We start from the raw sequence: 23,984 nt of genomic DNA, 5'->3' as shown, positions 1-23,984 counted from the left end.
GGTCCAGTCGTGACCGACTCTGGGGTTGCGCGCTCATCTCACATTATTGGCCGAGGGAGCGCGTACAGCTTCCAGGTCATGTGGCCAGCATGACAAAGCCGCTTCTGGCAAACCAGAGCAGCACATGGAAACGCCGTTTACCTTCCCGCTGTAGCGGTTCCTATTTATCTACTTGCACTTTGATGTGCTTTCGAACTGCTAGGTTGGCAGGAGCTGGGACCAAGCAACGGAAGCTCACCCCGTTGCAGGGATTCGAACCGCCGACCTTCTGATCAGCAAGCCCTAGGCTCAGTGGTTTAACCACAGCGCCACCTGGGTCCCTTACCTATTACTAAGCCACAATTGTGATGAGGGTTGCCTGGTGAGGAACACCTCAGACCCTGACATATCAGGGCCCAATCCTGAGATCTAGGGGTGGCCCCTGGTGAGGTCAAGGGAGGGACGGGTGGCACTGTGGTCTAAACCACTGAGCCTCTTGGACTTGCCGATCAGAAGGTCGGCAGTTGGAATCCCCGTGACGGGGTGAGCTCCTGTTGTTCTGTCCCAGCTCCTGCCAACCTAGCAGCTTGAAAGCACGCCAGGGCAAGTAGATAAATAGGTATTGCTGTGGCGGGAAGGTAAATGGCTTTCCATGAGCTCTGGTTTCCGTCACCGTGTCCTGTTGTGCAAGAAGCAGTTTAGTCTTGCTGGCCACATGACCCAGAAAGCTGTCTGTGGACAAACGCCGGCTCCCTTGGCCTGAAAGCGAGATGACCGCCACAACCCCATAGTCGTCTTTGGCTGGACTTAACTGTCCAGGGAACCTTTAGCACCTGGAGACAGAGCTTAATTGGGAGAGGGGAGCAGAGAAGACAGGCACAGGCACAGGCACAGGCACAGGCACAGGCACAGGCACACACACACACACACACACGCACCAGACAGTGTATGCAGCCAGCTCCTGCCAGGCTGAAACTTGCATGCTGCATGCAAAGTCTTCTCCTTCTTTAAAATTAGAGGCCCTCTTGGAAGATGCAGACTGTTCCGGTGCATAAACGTTCCGGTGGACATGAAAAGAGCCCAAAAACAGCTTGCATTGTACAAAAGCCTTGTGCTTACAATGACTTGCACAAATTGGAGCTTTTTTTGTGTGGATTTGGGATAGCCTTCCGTACAAAATGTTTGTCTGCTAAGCTGGAAGCAGCCTTTCTATGAGCAAGAGGGGTGAGTTTGGATCCAAGCCAGAGTCATTAAAGGCACCTAATTGGTATTAAATTATCTTGAGTATGCACGGGGCTTAATCTGAGCTGTTCCTGTTCCTTGGAAACCAATTAATCGCCTTGCCAGTGGTTAGGTCTGGGAGCATATGGAGTAATGAGAAAATAATGTCTCTGAGGTTAACTAATACCCACATACCTGGGATTAGAGGCAAGATTTTCAGGTAGTAGTGTACAGCACCTGCCTTTTTAGAAAGCAAAAAGTGAGTACTGTACTCTGATACAAATCCTGTCTGCATTACGGGAGCCATTCTAGGGCTCATCTCCAGGATGAAAGTTGGGTTTTTCGCTTTGATTTTTGCTCATTTATTAACATAGGGAGATGTTTTCCTCCCTCTCCCACCAGAACCAGGGGTTGGGGGGTGGGTTATCCAATGCATGGTGGGAGATTTACAACAAGCTAAAGGAAGGACGTCTTTGCTCTGTGCCTGGAGAGGCAGTGCCGTGTAGTGGTTAGGGCTTCAAATCCCCACTCAGCCAGGAAGCTCACTGACCTTGGGGCCAGTCACATTCTCTCAGCTCTAACCTACCTCACAGGGTTGTTGGAAGGATAATATGCAGGTGGTGGGTGCAGAGCCATATACGCCACCTTGAGCTCCTTAGAAGAAACATAGGATAGCAGTTGTCCCTCCCAACTTTGGGGGCCCCGGCATGTGTGTGTGACATCACATAGTGGGAGGAGGCCATACAGGGTCTGTTGTAGATGTGGGAAGGCGTGGCTAAACCCACCATGGCTTCAGGGAGGCCGTGGGGGGGTGTCCTGTGTGGCTGTGGGTAGGGGCCGCCAGGCATGGCAATATGTAGGTCAGGGTGGGGCTGCAGGAAGGCTTGACAGGGCCTGTCATAAGGCCGTCAAATATTGAGAGGTCCTAGCATCCTCCCTGAATTTTTTTTTTAGGGGCTCAGCCCCCTGCCCCCCACATGACAACCCTGTAGGATAGATAGATGATAGATAGATAGATAGATAGATAGATAGATAGATAGATAGATAGATAGATAGATAGATAGATAGAGTGGAACCTCGGTTTATGAACACCTCGGTTTACGAATTTTCGGTTTACAAACACCGCGAACCCATCTGGAACGGATTAATTCACTTTCCATTACTTTCAATGGGAAAGTTCGCTTCAGTTTATGAACGCTTCAGTTTATGAACAGACTTCCGGAACCAATTGTGTTCGTAAAGCGAGGTACCACTGTAGATAGATAGACAGATAAGGGTTGCCATATTTTTAAAAGTGATGATTTGTTTGTTTGGGTTGTTTTTTTGCCAAAGATGTTGAGCCTTTTCAGCAAAATTGCAAAAAAAAACTGTTTTAAAGGGAAATTGGCAAAAAAAAAAAAAACCACAAACCCCTGACACTGCTGACATGGGTTGCCATACGTCCAGATTTTCCCATGCATTTTCCCCCGATTTCCGCCCGGACATTGCTTCCGACTGCTGTATTCTGGGAAATTCCGGACGTGTGGCAGCCCTAACAGTTAACCAGTTGACTCCAAGCGCTGAATGGTCAACCCCCCTGAAGGGAAACTATCTTAGTTAGCTTCCGTTTCCCCCGGGGTCAAAGGGCAAGCATGCCACGAAGGACACATCCCAGCAGAGTCCAGCGTGGTTACCAGGTTCTCCCCCAGAAATATTTAGGATTTGTTGACTCTGCCGTGTCAGCGAACTCAGTTGACTAAGTTAATGTCACAACAAACTGTCACCGGGCCCTTTGGAAAGGGACAGAGATCAACATGGTTGATAGTGGAACTTGAAAACAGAGAGGCTTTGAGAGAGTTCTCTTGTAACCTCCAGTTTGGATTACTTGAAGGAGTTATTCGTGGGGCTGCCCTTGGAAGACGAATCGGAAGCTTCAATGAGTGGCCACAATGCCAACTGGACCAGCCAGGGCAGATCATATTGCACCAATCCTTAAAGAATTGCATGGGCTACCTGTCTGCTTCTGAGCCCAATTTAAGGTGCTTGCCTTTAAAACCTAAATGACTTAGGACCCAAATATGTGGAGCAATACCTCTTCCAAGTCACTCTGCTGCTTCTTTAACATCGGTCAGGGGATGGGGAGCTGGGGTGCCAACTTGAATAAAATATTGTGGGGGCCCAGGTGAGTCCTGCCCCGCATCATCGATCACATGATGCAGTGCACACACCCCATTTGAATGGGAATGCCCCTCAAATAGGTTATTGTTGGGGCCGAAGCCCCTAGGAGTTGGCTCCCAAGGTGAGGAGCCACCATTTCTTCCCCACCATTAGGAGACGCTTGTTGGGGGCAGCACAGGATTTAGGGATGGGATGGACATTCAATTCAGTTTGCAATTAAAGCTGAACCCTCGCTCATTTGCAAGTCCCAAAACCATACGAGAACTGAAACAGGGCTGCCTTTCAAAATTTGCAATGAATTTCTCCAGGCGTGTAATGTGTACAGCGCAACATAACATAGCAAAGTACACATGAGAAGGCATTTGTTAGTGAGTATAACATACAAAAATGTAGTATATTAGGGGAAAATGTTTTCTAAAAATGTGTATATATTAATCAAAATAGCATACAAATGTGAATATCAGGAGAAAATTGCATTAAAACACATGGCGGCTTTTAAGTACAGTGGTACCTCAGTTTAAGTACACAATTGGTTCCGGAAGTCTGTACTTAACCTGAAGCGAACTTTCCCATTGAAAGTAATGGAAAGTGGATTAATCTGTTCCAGACGGGTCCGCGGAGTACTCAACCTGAAGCATACTTAACCCGAGGTATGAGTGTAATTGGTTCTGGAAGTCCATACTTAACCTGAAGCGTACTTAACTTGAAGCGAACTTTCCCATTGAAACAGACAGACAGCCACCCAATCTTAAACAACTCCTCACCCACAATAATACAACCACCAGACTTAACATGGGCACTGGTACCAGAGCCTGCAATAAACCCAGATGCCAACTTTGCTGCCACATACACCCGGACAACATCATTACTGGCCCCAACAACATCCAACATACCATCTCAGGACTATTTAATTGCTCATCCTCTAACATTGTGTATGCCATCAAATGCCAACGGTGCCCTTCAGCTCTCTATATTGGACAAACAGGCCAAACCCTACGCCAAAGGATAAATGGACATAAATCTGACATCAGGAACCATAAGACTGAAAAACCAGTAGGAGAACACTTCAATCTCCCAGGACATTCTATACAAGATCTCAAAGCAGCTGTTTTATTACAGAGAAATTTCAGGAACAGACTGGAAAGGGAAGTTGCTGAATTGGAAATCATTACCAAGCTTAAAACCATGGAAGCACCTGGGATGAATAGAGACATCGGATTCTTATCTCATTATGCATGATCAAGCTTTCTTTAGCACCTCAGCACAGGACTAATTGCAGCCATCAGCAGCCATTAACATCCATCTACAAGTTTACCACTCCCATCAGCCCATCTCCCATTCCCACCCACCCCCACCACCCTCTGTATATATATAGGGTCTGACACTTCTGTTTCTAGTGTATCTGAAGAAGTGTGCATGCACACGAAAGCTCATACCAAAATATAAACTTAGTTGGTCTTTAAGGTGCTACTGAAGGAATTTTTTATTTCCCATTGAAAGTAATGGAAAGTGGATTAATCCGTTCCAGACGGGTCCGCGGAGTACTTAAACTGAAGAGTACTCAAACCGAGGCATACTTAAACCGAGGTATGACTGTAAATATATAAATCACAAAGTGAGGTGGGAATGTGGGGCACTTAACATAAGGTTAGAAAAAATTAGGAACTGGGAGAAAACACAATTGACAGATTCACCTCTCCCAAGACAGGATAAGTCCTTCTCATAGCCAGTTAATCACTGTCGCTAAGCCATATAAACTGTGTCTCCATCTATGTACAACCTGTATATTTGTAAATTGATGCAAATATAGCAAAATGCCAATAAGCCTCCAGCGACCTCCTTCTGTGGGAAACCAAGCCCAGGTAAGAGCTGAGAGCCTGGAACTTCTCACCACTTGGAGAAGAGGGGTAGGCGTAACCATACGGATATTACAGCCTTTTCTAGAGCATCTAACTACAGTTAGTGCAGTAGGCAAGATCCCGGAGAAAGCAAATTCTCATGGGAAATAATGCAATTTGCTTTGTCCAAAGTCAATTGCTGGCCCAGGGGCAGCTGAGTTCTAGTGAAGAACATCACACGCTGCCACAAGGAAAGAGAATGGACAGTTTGCTCCGGCCCAGCAGCTTGGACACACTGAGAGCCCTCCGCGGTTGCCATGTGATAGTGAGTAGCTCTGGTTATATATCAGTAAACAGGCCTTTAGCTGCTGCTTTGCTCTGCCAGCATGACATCAGGGAGCTGCTTCATAAGGCGTAATGATTAACCATATTGTATTAACCGTCTATTATGAGGGCTTGTGGGGTGCCTGTACAATTTATAATGTGGTCCTCTGTGTGTGTGTGTGTGTGTGTTTGATTTGTAGTCCAGTCCACTTTGGAAGCTCATGTTGGAAAAGCTAATTATATAAACTATAATTCCCCTATAACAATATAATAAAATGAACTTTATATATGTAATTGTTGTTGTTTTAATTGTTTTATATGTACTCATTGTTGCTTTTAAATAAATAATATAAATAATATTATTATTATTACATAAAAACATAGAATATAGAATAATGTTAGATATGCAATTGTTTTCACTGTTTTTATATAGCCAGCAGTTTTTCATGTGTTTCTGTCTTATTGTAAATTGCTTTGAGGTGCCTCATGGGAAGCAATTAATAAATGTTCTTGTTGTCGTCGTCGTTAAATAATCAATACAGTCATACCTCGACATCCGAACACTTCGACTTCCAAAGGTTTCGACTTCCAAAGTCGACAACCCCGGAAGTCTTTTCACCCCGACACGCGTGTTCTACGCATGCTTCGACAACCAAGAACCTCGACTTATGAAGACGGCCGTGGAATGGATCGTCTTCGTAAGTCGAGGTACCACTGTATAAAAATGCCTAATGCACAATGAACAGTTTATTCTTACTCATCAGGATCCAGTTATGATAGGAAAGATTTACAATGTCTCTAGTTAGTAGATGATCAGGCTTTAACTATGGGGCCACCACCGATAAGTTCTGTCTGCCGGGTAGCCATGTCATTCCCTTTCCTACTTCACAAACCTGCTGTGTGAGGGCAAGCAGCCCAATAAGGTGAACAATGTGCTTTGCACTCTGATTCAGTGCTATTAGCATTTTTAGCCCCCAGCAAGGTCAGTGATAACACAAAAAGAAAAGGGATTGGGAGCAAGGAGGGAAAAGAAGGTAGTGGTTCTTGGATATGGGTTTCTTGTAATGACCAGGTGGAACAGAAGCATGCTTTTAATTTTCCTAAGGATGACACAGCTAATTGGCAATACTTGCAGTACAGTGGTACCTCGGTTTAAGTACACAATTGGTTCCGGACGTTTGTACTTAACCTGAAGCGTACTTAACCTGAAGCGTACTTAACCTGAAGCGTACTTAACCTGAAGCGAACTTTCCCATTGAAAGTAATGGAAAGTGGATTAATCCGTTCCAGACGGTCCACGGAGTACTTAAACTGAAGCGTACTTAACCTGAAGTATGAGTGTAATTGGTTCGTTCTGGAAGTCCGTACTTAACCTGAAGCGTACTTAACCTGAAGTGAACTTTCCCACTGAAAGTAATGGAAAGTGGATTAATCCGTTCCAGATGGGTCCGCGGAGTACTTAAACTGAAAGTACTCAAACCGAAGTGTACTTAAACCAAGGTATGACTGTATTAGAACTGAGTCCTAGTACTGGTTAAATATTGTTGCTCACCACCCCAATCCCCAAGAGGTGCAAAATTCCAGGGATCCAGGGGCTAACCCAGGGCTTGTGTTTCCTTTGGACATGTGGCACAATGGAGACGGTGGTGTCTTTATGATATATTTGCACACACATGGGTCCCTTTACCTTTTTATATATATACAACCTGAGTCTCTGATGGAGTGGGTCACAGTATTACACTCCAAGAGGTTCTTGCTTCTCCCATGGGCCAGTCTTGAATGCCAGCAGAAACCAGCCATGGTTTCTTATTTTCACAGTATTTTTTATTTTATTTTTAATGAGGTGGTTAAGCTGAGAGAGCAAGACTGGCCGAAGTCCACCCAATACTCTTCTTGTCCGAATAGGGATTCAAACCCTGGTCTTCCAGGTCCTAGCCTGACACTCTAACCAATACACCACGCTGCCTCTCCGGAGTGATTATTCCGGGATTTTATTTCACGCAACTAATGAAGTCTACTGGGGTCGGCTTAACCCATCATAAAGTTTTAAGTTTCTTAAATGCCACACGGGTCTTATTTTTAACTCGTGTTTGGCGCACTCTGGCAGGCGACCCCGGCCTTAGATATTCTTTTGCGCCGTTTCCACGTGCGATCGTTGGCGGAGACTGCTGCTCCTTTTTGAAGAATCCGCTTCCAGCAGCGCAAATGCCCCTGACAGTGCATGGAAGCGAAGCCAGAGCGACCAATAGCCTGGCCAAGCCCACCCAGAAGGGCGGAGCTCGGGAAGGGGGAAAGGGGGCGTGGCTGTATCAGACGGGAGGGCGTGGCTTAGCCGCGGTGGGCGTGCCTCTCCGCCCGTCTCCAACCCCGAGAGGCTTCCCCGGGGATTCAGGTTGCGGCTCCGGTGTCGTCGGAGCTGCGCTTCTGCTACAACTTCTTCGCAACTTTCCCCTCGTTTTGCCCGAATTGGGGCCGCGATGTCCTCGGTGCAGGTGCTTTACCCTCCCAACATGCACCGCTGCAGCATGCTCAGCTCGGCGGCGTTCCCCAAAGACGAACCGGCGCAGGGTGAGTTGCTCCGCGGCTTGATAAGAGTCGGGGTCAGAGCGGATCCCTTTTCTTGCAATGGGGTCTGACTCGTCTTTGCAGCGGGCTTCCTGCTGCTCAGTGTCAAAACTTCTGAGAGCCCATCAAAATAAAAGGGGAGGGGGCACCTCTTAGTTGCGCCGCAAGCTTTGCATTATTGGTTTAATTCTCGCAGCCTTGTGCAAACTTAATTTGCTGAGACTTTTCTACGAGAGGCTCCCTAACTCCTTGCGCTCCTCCGAATGAGCCACAGTCCCCTGGGGAGATCAAATGAATAGCAGTCCCACCATGGAAGGTGACATCCCCTCTCTGATCAGATGGCACTAGCGAGGCTGCAGTGGGTGGCCGGATCGTGGACACGAGTCTGCGATCAGATTGCTTTTAGTCAATGCTGGGGATCCGTGAGGAGCGACGCGTCCCTCCGCCAAATGCCTTAAAGCCGCTCGCAGGGCCGTGAAACTCCACTTCTCCTCCCCTCCTTTTCTTTGATCCGCTTGCTAAGAATGCGAATTAACGATGGAAGCCCAATCTTGGGCTAAAAGATTCCTGCATTGCAGGGGGTTGGGCTAGATGACCCTGGTGGCCCCTTCCAGCTCTACGATTCTATGATTCCGTCAATGTGTCGTACATTTGCAGAAGTTGGAGCGGTTATTTCCTTGGCTTGTGGGAGCGGGCGCGCGGCTCTTGAGAAACTCGGCTCCGGGAGATTTCCATTACCGCTCAGTGCTGACCTCTGCAGGCGGCGGCTGGTTTTCTGAGTTCCTTTGCTACTGCGTTTAAAAGCTTCATTTTATTATTTTTTGGGGACCTGTTGCTCACCGTTGGACTTGCAGCTCCCACCATCCACAAAACCCTTGGCTATACTGGTTAGGACTGGCAGGAGTTGAACAGCATCCAAAAGGCAACAGGTTCCCCACCCCTGGAAAACCAGTTAGGCGTGACATTCACTGGGTGACACTGGGCCAGTCACCATTGCTCCGCCTAACCTACCTTTTACAGGACTGTTGTTGCTAAGAGGGCAAGATGGGGGCGAGGGAGAAAGCCATGCAAGGTGGCCTTGAGCTGCTCTGCAGGAAATGTGGGAAAGGTGTACGCAATTTAAATGTGTACGCAAATTAAACACCCATTGGTGTCCACTGAGTTGAATGGTGGGTGGAGGAGGAGAGAAGAATCTTGCCTTGTTTTCTGCACATGGCCTTGAAACCCTCCCAGGGTGGACTCTTTGGTGTCACAACAGCTGTTAAAAAAAAGAAAAGAATAAGCAGTCTGCTGGTTGGGTCGGCAGACTTTGCTGACCAGAAAGAGTGTCGCCCTTAAAAATAATTGACCTCTCTCCTTTGCTGCTCTTTCAACGTATTTCACATAATTGCCTCCTTAATTGTTACGACGACCCTGTAAGATAGGCCAGTAATGTTATCTGCATTAGTGAGTTCGTAGCAGAGGCAAGATATAAAGGAGGCCTTTCTCTTAGCTCTCTGCCTTTTCCATCACTCAGCTGCACATGCAACAACGGGGCCGGCCCAAAACACTTTGCTGCCTGAGGCAAGGGACACAGCACACCTCCCGCCCCCCAACAAGCTGGTCAAACTGGCAGCTCGGCACCTGTCCCAGGACAACACCATCCACCTTCCCTGAGGCTTGCTTAGGGGGACACTCGTCCCCACAAGACTATCTGCTGCCTGAAGGAGTTACCTCACTCTGCCTAATGGTAGGGCCAGGCCTATGTGACACCCCCAGCACCTGTACCTATAGTAAATGGGGTTCTCCTTTGTTTTATTGACACAGGGAGATGACTGAAAATCTGAGCTACCTTTAGCCTAACTGAGAGTGGGGTGGGGAGGGGGGAAATAGGTTGGCATGATCCTTTCCTCCTCTGCTCAATGACTACCTGCCCCTGAGGAAGAAACACATGGTATTTTGCATCCCTCTGGGACATTCCCAGTGATTTATTTTTGGAATGATGCTTTAGGACCCAGCCAGGACTTTGGCCTCGCGGCTTTATCCCATGTGGCTGTGCTTGTGTTGTCTCCCACAAAGGTACACAAACAACAAATTTGCCTGTTTATCTGTCCAGCAGGCAGGAAACGACTGCAAATTCTTGCCCCATCACCAAACCCACAGACTAGCCCTCTCTTGGGGCTGAGCAAACATCGCCCCTGCCTCGTGGCTCTGCCTTGCTGTTGTGCTCTGTGACGTGGGCAGTCCCGTATCAAAGCGTTTATGGCTATTGCTCCCTGTCTTGGGGGCATTCCGGGCATTCCAAGGGAGCTTAGATAGATAGGAAAAGGCTTGGCTTATCATTTTGAAGCTCGCCTTTGCGGGAAAGTGAAACTTGCTCTGCTGCGATGGAAAAGGTGATGTGGTCACCTGGTGTGTCGCTGGATGATTTACACTGATTTGGGGGTATCTGCTCGGCTGCAACGTACTCCTCACTTTGAGTCAATGGGATTGTTGTTGTTAGTCATTTCCGTAGCTGGCTCACGCCCTGCTTTAAAGAGGAAAGGATTTATGGCTGAGAATATGCAACGTGTGCTCGGATTGATCAGTCCCAAGTCCATGCACTGGTGGCAGATATGCATTGAGGCCGATCCTATAATATTAGTAAAATGCAGCCTTTTGAAACGATGATGTGGTGGCAGTGATATACGTAGCTAACTACAAAGCCTGGGTTTCTTTATTATACCGGTAGCATTGGAGGCTGGTCTCTGGTGATATGTTTTAGCTAACTTTTGACCTAGGCAGCCAAGAGAGTGTTACACGCCAGGGCATTTCCACTTCCATTTCCAGAATGCAAAAAGCAGTGTCATAGAAGGGGGTACGTTGGCTAGTGCCGCGGGTTTGCAAAACAGCAGTTTTCGTCTTTGTTGACATACGTTCTGAATGGCTGAGCGGCTGGGTCTGGCTTTGTGGCAGGAAATGCTTTGGGCATCCCCAAACTTCGGCCCTCCAGGTGTTTTGGACTACAATTCCCATCATCCCTGACCACTGGTCCTCTTAATTAGGGATCATGGGAGTTGTAGGCAAAAACATCTGGAGGGCCGCAGTTTGGGGATGCCTGGTCTAGACCTTGAGAAAGCGCTGCTGTGCTCCATATTAGGGAGAGCTGTGCAGAACAGTAAAGGTCCCACGAGCTGCAATACCTCTAGGGCCACCTTTCCCGGTCCTTGAGGTTTGAACTGACCCTGTGCTTACCATTTGAGGCTCTTCTTCATGCGAGGCCTGGGGGGAGCCAACACGAGACTGGGCCTTTTTTGTGGTGGCTCCCCACTTGTGGAATGCTCTCCCCTGGGATGCTCACTGGATGCCTTCATTACAGGCAAAAACGTCTCTCTATAACCAGGCCTTGGGCTAACTAACTAATCAATCCATGGTCTTTTAAACTATGTGTGTGTTTTGGGGGGGGGTATTGATTTTGTTTGTGGCGCTGTGGGTTAAACCACAGAGTCTAGGGCTTGCTGATCAGAAGGTTCAAATCCCTGCAACGGGGTGAGCTCCTGTTGCTCGGGCCCAGCTCCTGCCCACCTAGCAGTTCGAAAGCACATCAGAGTGCAAGTAGATAAATAGGGACTGCTCCGGCGGGAAGGTAAACGGCGTTTCCGTGCACTGCTCTGGTTCGCCAGATGCAGCTTTGTCATGCTGGCCACATGACCCGGAAGCTGTCTGCGGACAAACGCCGGCTCCCTCGGCCTATAGAGCGATATGAGCACCGCAACCCCAGAGTCGGACACGACTGGACCTGATGGTCAGGGGCCCCTTTACCTTTATGGTATTTATATTTGTGTTTTTATATTGTAAACTGTCTTGTGATCCTCAAATGAACAGCGGTATAGACATTTAATAAATGAATAATAAATAAACTTGTACCACCATGGCAATGAAGGGGGCGCCAGGAGAATATGCCTTCTGCTGGACACTCAGGGTCTCTGGTCAAGCAAATCAAGTGGGGGGGGGAGAGCAAATCTGCATTTTAAGACTGCTTTTTTTTTAAGTGGGTGGGTGGGACGCTGGGAGCAGTTGTGCCACTTGCTATTTAATTAAAGAGGCGGAAGGCGAGCAGAGTGCCCCGCTCGCCCGTGAATCAGTGGAGGCTGGGCCGGAGGGCGAGGAAAGTTTCCCCCACCTCTTCCTCCTACTTCACAGCCGTTGATGGTTGCAACTCAGCCCACACTTCGGAAAGACGAAAGAGGGCTGATCGAGCGATGGCTTTTAATGTCCAGGACAGGAGAGCTCCCGGCGAAGCTTTCCAAGAGCTGGCCTCAGGCTGCAAAAATTCTGCCGGTGAAGGCGGGGTGGGGCCCGGGGGAGCGCGTTGATGCAGAGGATTTGCAAAAAGCGGACTTTGCGAGCGCCAACTTTAAAATACTATATCGCACGTGGGTAAAAAAAAAAAAGCGGCGGCGGCGGCGAGAAGCGTAAAGGGTCCTCGCGCGCCTCTCCTCGATTGGCTGCCGTTGCCCTTCCAATTCGTTTAAAGGACTCCTGCCTGCTGCGCACCCCGCCACGTTTTTATTGCCGTGCGCGCTTCTCCCCTCGACTGTTTCAACCCCTGCCGGTTTCAAGCCTCGCCCTGTCGGCGGCCGAAAAGTCCTCCTCCTTTTACCCCACACACGCCTCTTCTGATTGGCTCGGCTTTTTCGCGGCTTTCTCCAGCTCGCCCCGCCATTGGCTAGGGTCGGCGTGGAGTTGGAACGTTCGTAAAAGCGAAGGAATTCAAAGGCGCACGCGGTGGGGGGGAGGAGCGCCAAGCGGCCACACACATACACACAAACACACGCGAGGCAATATTTGGCCGGAGAGGACCCGACTTATCAGGCCATGCTCTTGGCTCAAGGCCCTATTTGCCACCAGGGTCCCGAAGGGCCGCCGACCGCCGATGCCGCCGAAGAGGCGCCTCGCTCCGCGGGTACGCAGCAGCAACAACAAGGAGCACGTGCGGCGGTTTTTGTGAATGGAGCGAGCGAGCTTGGTGGTTTTCGTTGTTGTTTGCAAGCAAACCGCAGCCGGTGTGGGTGAAAGTCTGGGTGTCTGGCTGGCTGGGCGGGTCCCGGCAGAACTCGCCACGCTGATGCGCTTCTTTCCTTTTCTCTCCTCCCCCCCCCCACCCCAGGGAAGGCGACCTTGGAGACGCGCTACCGCTTGGGAGCGTTGATTGGGAGCGGCGGTTTCGGCACCGTCTACGCGGGGACCCGGCTCAGCGATTCTCTCCCGGTGAGTGACCGATCGGCGTCTTTTCTCTATATACCGTATACAGTATATATCAGTCGCGCGTGCATGTGTAGATGTACATTACTTGTGTGTTTGTGTGTCTAGCTACACACACAAACGCACACAAACACGTAAATGTATAATACGTATATCTTACACATGCAGCACGCGCTACTGAAATGGCCAAATGTAGCACGAGGAGCCGACCCGGCGGCTTTTAGGAGAGATGGAAATAAATTGTATACTTGTGCTATTCTGAGGGCTGGGGTGGAATTAATGATCCGCGAGAGAGAGAGAGAGAAAGAGAAGCCAGCAACGAACAAAAGGGGAAAGAGAGGCGTGACTCTTGCTCAATTCGGGGCTGCACCATGCGCGCTGGCTGCTTTGAATCCCAGGTTATCGGCTCGGTTTCCCTTTCTCCAACCTGTTCTGTTTCTCAGAAGGGTGCGTTACTGTCCTCGATGAGTGATGCGCCTGAACTCCTGAGCCTTTGGCTCCACTTCAGGCGCTTGGAGCACACAGTGGCTCATCAATCTGGTTTCCTGGTAATAATTATTAAGGGGGGGGGGGGAGAGCGCTCAAGCAACACTCATCCTGTGACGAGGAAAGCATCACTGCTGTTTAATATATGTGCAATAGCCACGCAGGGCTATGCTGAGTTCCGATCTTGGAAATTAATGCAGCGGTAATAGTTTAATAATATACAGCTGCAGCAAATAATGATGCACACCTGTTTATCTGCTATTGGCTGTGCTTGAGTTACAAAATGTTGCATTGGTTGTGTGTGACTTGCAGGTGAAGTCATGGCTGTCCGTGGGCAACTGAAGGGAGTGTACTGAAGGGAGGGGTTGGGAAGGGGTGGAAATTCCCTGGTTCTGTATTTTTTCAAGAACTTTGGGGGGGGGTGCAGAGTCAAGGGGCAGTATGCTATTTTGAAGCACGAATAAAATAAGCCCTGAGAAGAGAAATTGTGGTTTTCTCTTTAGAAGAAAGAGTGTAGGTCCATTGTGGGGTTTTAAAGGTATTCTTATTCCCAAAGGGACAGAATGGCTACTACACCAGTGTTTCCCAAATTTGGACTACAATTCCCATCAACCCGAACTATTGGTCCTGTTAGCTAGGGATGATGGAAGTTGTAGTCCGAAAGCAGCTGGACACCCGGGTCTGGGAAACATGGATCTACACTTTTAAGAGCTCTTGATCAAGTAAATTCAGGTGTTGTTGAAAAATAGAAAAGCTACTATTTCCAACAAATAGTTCTATGTTGCTGAGGGGTGGGGGTAGGGAGGGGCAGTATACTTTTCCAGCAATTAAATGTTAAGACCTTACTTCTTTCTAATATAGAGCATTGAAACAAGTAATGTGGTACACCCTTTCCTTCAAAATCTTACGTGATAAGGGATATTTCTGTTAGAGCAATCTCAAGCCTAAGATGACTTGTGCTGAAATTGAAGAATAATTAATGCTCTCTCGGTAGAGCCTTTGGTAAGGCTTGGTAAAGAAATGTAACAACTCCATAAGGAAATTCCACATTGTTCAATTTAGACATTTCAGTTTGTTGAAATTCTGGTTTGCATGCCATTAAAATATTTGTGAGAAACTCTGCAGTAGACAAGTACCAAGTAGGCCTTTTTGATAAACTTGCTTGTTTATAATCTTGAAGCTTCAGCAACCTGCCATGGGTTGGAATCCTTGTATAGCTTGCGGAAGATGCCTTTCCTTTGTGCAAAAAGTCCACTAGTAGACGGTTGTTGGATCTGGTCTCACTCCTGGGTTGCAGCAGGGCTGGCTTCAAGTTTGAATGGGGTCCTGAGTAAAGCGCCCCCTGGTGGCAGCATAAATCATTACTCTCTGGCCGCCATATAAATCATTACTCTCTGGGGTATCGTTGGGAAATGGCAACTGGGCTTGGCTGCCCAACGCTGCTTGGAACACCGAGTTGGAAATAAAGAAACAAACGAATCAGAAGGAGCCCAAGGCAGGCGGGGGGGGGGGGCAAACCCCTAGCAGCTGCCCAGCATCTTGGGCGCTTCCCCAGGCTTGCAGCCTGACCTGAGACGGGTCACAACAGCCATGCTTATCTCCATGCATGGTGAAATGGGGATTGTGCTGAAGGTGGATCCAAAATAGTGCTGGGAATTCTGCAGTAGGCTTTGCCTCATAACAGCATTCTCCTTCCTTTTGCAGGTGGCCATCAAATATGTTGCCAAAGACAGAGTCTTGCAATTTCAACACATGGTGAGTTGCTGCTCTTTTGCACCATTTCTCTTCCCATTGAGGCTGCCTGACTCATTGAGCTACAGTGCCAGAGGTTTGCGCTCATGCCTGTCTCCCTTTCTTTTTCTCTCTCTTTCCTTCCTTGCTTCCTTCTCCAGAATGGCACCCTGGTCCCGCTGGAAGTCGTGCTGCTGAAGAAGGTGTCTTCGCCGGGCTGCCGAGGCATCATCCGCCTCCTGGATTGGTTTGAGCAGCCCGACGCGTACTTCATTGTGATGGAGCGCCCCCTCGTCTCCCAGGACCTGTTTGACGTCATCACCGACAGGGGCCCGCTCCCCGAAAGCCTGGCCGCCAGCTACTTCCGGCAAGTGGTGGAGGCGGTGCGCCACTGCCACCTCTGCGGTGTTTTGCACCGAGACATCAAGGACGAGAACATTCTGGTCGACCTCCTGCAGGGAGACCTAAAGCTCATAGACTTTGGCTCGGGGGCGTTGCTTCGGGATGCCCCCTATACAGATTTTGATGGTGAGTGTGTGTGTGTGAGAGAGAGAGAGAGAGAGAGAGAGAGAGAATATGCCAGAGACCACCACTCGGTGACAGGGCGCACGCTTTGCTTGCAAAAGGTTCCCGGGTTCAATTTCTGACATCTCCAGGGAGGGCCGAAAGAGTCGGCAGCAGCTCCACTGTGGTCGGTGTAAGCAAGCTGTTGCCAACCTTTGGGCTTGTGGTTCAAAACATCTCGTGGGCACCAGGTTGACAGCTGCAGGGGACAGTTGCTGAATTGGAACTCATTACCAAGCTTAAAACCATGGAGCCACTTGGGATGAATAAAGACATCGGATTCTTATCTCATTATGCATGATCAAGCTTTCTTTAGCGCCTCAGCCCTTGCTTCCCCCCCCCCCCAGGACTAATTGCAGTCATCAGCAGTCGTTAACAGCCATCTACAGGTTTACCACTCCCATCAGCCCATCACCCATTCCCACCCACCCCCACCACCCTCTGTATATATATATATATATAAGGGTCTGCCACTTCTGTTTCAAGTGTATCTGAAGAAGTGTGCATGCACACGTAAGCTCATACCAAAATAAAAACTTAGTTGGTCTTTAAGGCGCTACTGAAGGAATTTTTTTCTATTTAGCTGCTGGGGACTCAGTGGTCCCGGTGCAAAAGGTGGCTTTGTTTGCTTGCATGCTTGCAGAGAAGCACCCAGGAAGGAAACAAGCCAGGAACTTGAATCGTTTGGGGGCGGGGCAGTCACACTCAGCCAATTTTTTTGCAGACTTTGGCCTAAATCTGAACCATAGTTCAGACCTCTGGCAACAGCTGGTTGTCTCTTCCTCCTAGCAGCCTTCTGGGAAGGAGAGTGAGATGAAGAGATGTCAGAAAGAGAGAAGGGAGAGAGAAAAGGGGTAGCAGGAATGTGCTGCAGTTTCCCTATGAGAGGCACAGGAAGTTGTTATCTGGAGGTTTGAGCAATTCAGTGTCTCCCCGCGTCTGGTTTCCACATAGCAAAGCACATTATGTGCCATTGCCAATGTAAAATCAGAGGCTTTGGGTTGCGCCTTTTGTAGTTGACCAAACAGGTGTGCATGTTTGTGCGCAAAGTGTCGATCTGGGAGTTCTCTTCTGAGCGTTTGTAAAGTATGCTAAAGGCCTAAACAATCTGCTCTGTTCTTAGCTTGACCGGCCTTTTTCTTGCTGAGAGATGCCATTGTTACATCATTTGGAGAAACGCAGGTTGCAAAATAAAGTCTTGTGGCAGCGTAATTCTTGGCCTGAAGGTGTACACTCTTGTTGCTGTCATGTTGGATGAGTTAGTCCTTAATTCATCGTAGCCATCCTGGTTTACGCTCTTCTCCCCCGTCCCCTGTTTACACGGAGAAGGAATTCCAGTTGGTCAGTGGTAATTGTTAGCTGGTCTGTTTGCATGCGCAGTTGCTCCAGATTGCCTCATCTGTATTGGTGTCCTCTTGTGTGTGTGCCCTAAGGTCATTGGCCTAGATGTCACTGGCCTGTAAACATGATCTCACGTTGCAATACCTCAAAATGCAGGTAAAGGTTCGTATGATGGAATGTTGTTCCACACAAACCAATTCTCTCTCGGGGCATTCATTTATTTATGGAGGATCATTTATCATCTTGAGGGTGTTTCCAACGCAGAGTGGATCTGCTGAAATAAATTAGTACCTGTCTGTCAATTTCGGTGGGTTTTTATTCTGAGACACGACCCGCAATTTCACTTATCCCCTCGAAAAGCCCTCCCTTCCCATCTCTCATTCTGCTTGTGTCTTGCTTTTTACGTTGCTTTTAAGTAAATAAGACTGCGGAGAAAACACCCCATTTTACAGATGGGGGAAACCGAGGCTGGAGCAGCATTGTGCCAGTGCCAATTCATCGTGGAAGTCTTTTATATGGGCTTCTTCGGGAAGAAATTGTGGGATATATATTTAATAAATAACACAAGAATTTCCTATCTGGTTCTTGGAATTTAGGCAATGGTGGTAGTCATGCTCAACATGGCTGAGGAAGGGGCAACCTGGGAGGGATTTGGTAGCTCTGTTTCTGCTTCCTTTTGCACCTCTCCAGGTATGTTTTCACCGGCTCCTTTCCATTCTTACAGGCACCCGGGTATACAGCCCTCCTGAATGGATAAAATACCACCAGTACCACGGCGTGTCTGCCACTGTCTGGTCTTTGGGAGTGCTGCTCTATGACATGGTGTGCGGGGACATCCCTTTCGAGCGCGATGAAGATATCCTCCTTGGGAAACTCCACTACCCCTGCAGGGTATCCTCAGGTACGGACACTACCCTAGACCCAGGCCAGTGGATATTTGCAAGGGTGCAAGAAGAGGCTGTATCTCAGTTTACCTTGAGATAGATGTTCGGCTAATTAACTTTGGCATTCTGTGGACTATCTTTAGTAGGGGTCGGCGAGCTACGACCCGGGGGCTGGATGCGGTCCACCGGGCTCATAAATCCGGCCCGTGGACCCTGCCGCCCGCTCGGTCAGTCCCCGCGCTAAGCTGGCACGGCGGCTGACTTCTGTGATGCTGGCATGGCTTCGGATTGGCTTCAGGAAGCTCCTGCATCCAATCCAAAGCTGCGGACGCCTCTGGGCGACGCCCCTTCCTTCCCACTGAGACGGCCGCGTATGGCCAAGAGCTGAGTGGGAGGAAGCGGCAGCAGCGGGGAGGCTGCCTCCACCACCCAGGCCAGCAGCCTGGGCTCTAGGCCTTGTGGACCCCCGGCTGAGGCAGAGGACGATGACGAACACAAGGCGGCGGCGTGGTCCTTTTGGGAAAAGGGGTGTCCTTTCGGGAGAGGGTGGGTCCAGCCCCCCACAAGGTCTGAGGGACAGTGGACCGGCCCCCTCCTGAAAAAGTTTGCTGACCCCTGATCTTTAGGACAAGTTTTGTTTTTCTTTCTTTCTTTTTTTTCCCCAGTCAAGATGCTTATTTTTGTTAGGCCAGCAATTTCACCGCTAGGTTCCTTAAGAATTCTTAATGTATGCTTCTTGAATTTGGCAACTCCTTTGTACTTAATTTGTCACTGAGCCCTGGAGTGCCACAGTGGTTTGGACCATGGAGCGTTGGTAGGCTCATGTGACAGGATACTGCCCTCGGGGGCGGATTGGCCTACCTCGTAAAAGCTGATTGAAGTCTGCTCCATCTGCATAGCACTTCCTGCTTGGTTCAGTTGAAATGAGCATTGTTGAATTGAATAGGCTGTGCTCTACTGTAAATAATGTCCTGAATACCCTTGGGGTAAGTTAAAATCTTCCAACTCCTTATCTCTTAAAATAGGACTAATTGTAGGGCATTTTGGGATAAGTTCTTAATGAGGTGCAAGGCACGAAGTGCTTTGCAAGACAGGGATAACATAACTCAAGTAGGCAGATCATGGGGCTGTTAATCTCAGGGTCATGGGTTCGAGCCCCACGTTGGGCAAAAGATTCCTGCATTGCAGGGGTTGGACTAGATCAGTGTTTCCCAAGCTGTTTTTGGACTACAACTCCCATCATCCCTAGCTAGCACGACCCAATGGTCAGGGATGATAGGAATTGTAGTCCAAAACTGCTGGAGACCCAAGTATGGGGAACATTGGACTTAGATCAGGTATTCCCAAACTGCGGCCCTCCAGATGTTTTTGCCTACAACTCCCATGATCCCTAGCTAACAGGACCAGTGGTCAGAGATGATGGGAATTGTAGTCCAGAACATCTGGAGGGCCGAAGTTTGGGGGTGCCTGACTTAGATGATCCTCGTGGGCCATTCCAACCCTGCAATTCTTTTATTCGATGATATGAGGAAGGGCTGTAGCTCACTGGGAGAGCATCTGCTTTGCGCACAGAAGGCCCCAGGATCAATCCCCAGCATCTCCAGGTAGGGTTTTATGGGAAAGGATCCTTTCTGAAGTTCTGGAAAGCTGCTTGCAGCCAGAGTTAGGCCACGGGCAGTGTTAGAAACTCAGATATGTAAGCTACGCACTAAATGGCTCCTTAAACCAAGGATAACAGTCACCAAAACAGAATGTCTGGTTGCCATTTTGGGGCAAGATGGCTCTAAAGTCTTGCATTTCAAAGGATGGGAGTGACTGTGATTGTTCATCAGTTAAACATCTGGCTATTTCAGATGACAATCTTGAGCTATAGGTTAAGAACTCTGAGAACGTTAAACAAGAAAAGTAACTTGATCCAGGGACAGTCCACATATATATTGGCCTGTTCCTACCTCTTTTTCTTAATGGTGACACGGACCATTCATAACGTCAGAATATTCTTCACAACTGTGTGAGGAGGGCAGTGGGATGGGTTAAGTAAAGACGAGCTACAAAAATTAGCTATAACGTCGTTCGCTACCCCTGCTCGGGCTGCACAAGGAAAGCATTTTGGTTCCTGAAATTCATTCCAATTGTGCCGATAAAATATAACTGATAGAATTCTGCAGGATGTGTTATTAGTGTGCGGAAACAGTCAAGATCCAGTGATTCCCCAGGCTTGCACCTCCAGATGGTGGAGATGTCAGGCGCCATCCTGGTGCCCGGGCATCTTCACTTGGTTGCAAGTGGCCAATAGCCAGGTGCAAAATGCGCCTGGCTAATTTCGAACACTGGCCCATGGGTTCAGAAACTGTGGTCCGCGAGCTTCATTCAGGTGATTTGCAGTGCGACCACATTCGATTTTCATATTTTTTCAAAGTAAATATTGCTGCTTTTGTTTCTTACATTGTGTTTGATGCTCTTCTGATACGGTACTACAATATCTAAGAAATGAAAAAAAGCAATAAAAACACAACCACATCACAACTACTACAGCAGGCAGAAAAATCATCAAATGGTGTGCCAAGACCCTCAGAAGTTTTCAAGTGCTCTGTGGTGGTGGTGGTGGAAACAGGTTAGGAACCTCTGGTGTAGGAAGAGTTTAGCTTTCCTTGACTCTTGTGCAACTTCCTGTGTGTTCCTATTGGGCGGGGTAATAACAATGGTTCTTTCCTACTTTGACAGACTGCCGTCACCTGATTGAGTGGTGCCTCTCGCTTTCCCCGGAGAACCGGCCTTCCCTGGAGCAGATCTTGGCCCATCCTTGGCTCCTTGCCTTCTCGGAACAAGGTGGACGCAAAGCCCAGCAGCCCACAGTCCCCAAAGCTGGCACGAGCCTGTGACTCTGGTAGCCTCTGGACAGCAGCACTGGGGCGGGCCATCGCAGAAGGGGATGGACGTAGCTCGGTTTCTCCTGCGACGACGGGCTGACGTACTCGTTGCCTTGTTATTCCTGCTGATAGCTGAGCTCCTGCCCGTGGGGAGGGGGGTGACTTGTGAAATCCCAGGTCTGTGGCAGAGACGCTGCCCACCCCAACTGGACAGGGGGTCTGACGTGCAGCCCCTGACCCCCCAAGACAAAAGAGACCAATGAGCACTGCTCTGTTTACACAAGGACTGTCCCCGTTCACCAGCGGGGGCTGCAGAAGACTGGCGGCGAGTGAACAGTGTTTAAAGCTGTCCGTGCCGGCATCCTCTTGTTACGCCTTTGTCAGTATTGGGAGTTTGGTGGACCCCTGGACCGACCTTCAGGCACCAGGACTGGATCGGCGTTTTGATGTGACGCGGGTGCCGGGGGTTGTTTCTTCTGGTGGTCAGCTTCTTATTTATTTGGCATGACGTTCCTTTGGTGGGGAGCCCCGGGTCCTTCCTTCCTTCCTCCTGTTTTTTTTTTTTGCTAGGCCATCATCTACCTGCTGTGGTTTTTTTGGGCGTAGAAACGTTTTCTCCGGCCCAGCCGGGAAAGTGACATGGTTATTGTGAACAGCCCCCATGCTTCCATTCCTGTCCAGCCATTCCAAGTCTGAATCCAGTTTCCTCTAGTGCCTTGACTTGGTGGGGTGTGTGAATATATATGTGTGTGTGTGTTTTACCCCCTCTTCCTTTCACTTGGGGGAAGTTAAAGGGGTGGCAGGGGGAAAGCAGGCCCCACTTAACCTCATCAATAAGTGAAAACGAGAAAAATAATAAATCCATGAGTTGCTGGGTTTCTTTGTCGGAGTTGATCAAAACCCCTGGTGCCAGGACTGTCCCGTACAAATGAGGACCTGGAGTTGTGTTTGCCGCTTCTAACTTGAAAGGCAAATCGAAGGAAGATTTTGGAACTTCGGAAAGCACTGGCGCTAGATATTTTCGACCTGCCAGCCAGCCAACCACTGACAGATTCTTAGAATCTGAGAGAAGAATAGGATCCCATACCATTGACTCTGAATCTTGGAGGTATGTTTCCCTTGGGGCACCTGAAATGATTAGGCCCCATGCCTCCTTGTCTTTTTAATGGGAGGTGGTTCATCAAAAGAGTGCTGGCAGGGCCTTCGCCAGCTCCTTGCATTGGCCCCAGAGAGAGTCTGGGATATGTATTTTTAAGGATAGCTATAGTGGGGCCCAGCCTCTGGCAGATTCAAGCCTGAGTGGCGGAACAATGCCCTTCTCTTAGCCCAAGTCTCCAATCCCTGTAGAATTTTATTTATGTCAAATCACAGGAGGAGAGGCAGATATTGGCGCTAGGGGCCATTAAATCTGACAGTGGCAAATTGACTTTAGGCCACTTTCACTGTACATTTCAGGCACCGTGATACGCTTTTAAACATTCATGGCTTTTTCAAGAGAATCCTGTGAGCTACAGGTTAAGGGTGCTGAAAGTTGTTAGGGGACCACCCCCAATTCCGCTACAGTTCCCAGAGTTTCCTGTGAAGAGGGATTTAATCTCGGTGAAGGGACTATTGGTTTCTTAACAACTCTCAGCGCCCCTTAAACTGCTGCTCCGCTAGAATTCTTGGGGGGGGGAGCCATGGTTGTGCTTTTAACACACAATGTGTAGTGGTCTTGGATGTTCATCCAGTTATGTCCTCATTAGAGAGGAGAGCCAGTGTGGTGTAGTGGTTAAGAGCGGTAGACTAGTAATCTGGGGAACCGGGTTCTCGTCTCCACTCCTCCACATGCAGCTGCTGGGTGACCTTGGGCTAGTCACACTTCTCTGAAGTCTCTCAGCCCCACGCACCTCACAGAGTGTTTGTTGTGGGGGAGGAAGGGAAAGGAAATTGTTAGCCGCTTTGAGACTCCTTCAGGTAGTGATAAAGCGGGATATCAAATCCAAACTCTTCTTCATTAGCCAGGCATCCACAAATCACGGCCAGCCTTAAGAAGCCAACCTATCGCGTGCTGGTCACAAACATGCCCCTCTGCAGTACGAAAGGGACACAGGTCTTGCATGACGCCACGCTGTGTTCAAGATAGCTTCCTTTTCCCAGCTCTTGCATTGGAAAGGAGAGCCAGAGCTCAACCCTCTTTCCTGAACCTCCAAGACCTTTGGGGAGAAGTGAAGAAGCCTTTTGCAAGTGTTTCCAGGGCTCAGTGTGGCAACGAGACTATTCCCCCCTCACACACCCACTAAGGACGATGCTTCCCTTGCTATACTAAAGCATACATCCCATGGGGGCAAGCCAGCAAGTGCCTGTGTAGATCTCTGCACCCACACCAGCCTGAGACCCCTGGTGAGTTGAGCAGCCTTGCAATGGTTTCTAATACTGCCTCTCTTAAGGCATACTGACACAAGCAGAGTGCTAGCCAAGGGAGATGGGAGCTGTCAGATTCCAGCCTGGGAAAATGCCAGCATCACTTTCTGAGCCTGCTACCTCCGGGCAATGTTGCTGAAGAATTGTTTATATGCCAGTTCAGGGTTTCATTTCCGTATCTCTGGATTTTTGTGTGTGCGCGTGTGAATTTTGTTAACTGCCTCCCGTGCACATTTGTGCAACCACATAACACAGTGCCTCGCCCATTGTGGGCTCCCATCAGCTACAAAGCCCCTTTCCGGGATTAAATAAACTTTTTATAAGAAAGAAGAAGCAAATCTTGTCTTTCGTTCTTACGTGGATCAATCGTAGTGCTCTGCATTTCTGGCAGGGCCGGA

At 48.9% G+C, this 23,984-nt stretch overlaps 1 protein-coding gene across 2 annotated transcripts; it reads left to right on the top strand.

Annotated features, from left to right (window-relative positions):
* The first annotated feature begins 7,854 nt into the window (after window positions 1-7,854).
* LOC118080877 (serine/threonine-protein kinase pim-3) lies at window positions 7,855-22,058 on the top strand. Of its 2 annotated transcripts, none has more exons than XM_060271268.2 (6): window positions 7,855-8,087; window positions 13,213-13,313; window positions 15,498-15,548; window positions 15,686-16,052; window positions 18,154-18,330; window positions 21,038-22,058. In XM_060271268.2, exons 1-6 carry the CDS (start codon window positions 7,997-7,999, stop codon window positions 21,193-21,195), a joined length of 945 nt encoding a protein of 314 aa, XP_060127251.1. In that variant the 5' UTR covers window positions 7,855-7,996; the 3' UTR covers window positions 21,196-22,058. The 2 variants fall into 2 exon arrangements, with proteins under 2 accessions (XP_060127251.1, XP_034962740.1); XM_035106849.3 differs by lacking the exon at window positions 7,855-8,087 and adding an exon at window positions 12,789-13,008.
* The last annotated feature ends 1,926 nt before the right edge of the window (window positions 22,059-23,984 follow it).

This window comes from Zootoca vivipara, chromosome 2 (assembly GCF_965207765.1).
Source record: "Zootoca vivipara chromosome 2, rZooViv2.hap1.1, whole genome shotgun sequence".
NCBI lineage: Eukaryota > Metazoa > Chordata > Lepidosauria > Squamata > Lacertidae > Zootoca > Zootoca vivipara.
This window is presented reverse-complemented; position numbering and strand designations above follow the sequence as displayed.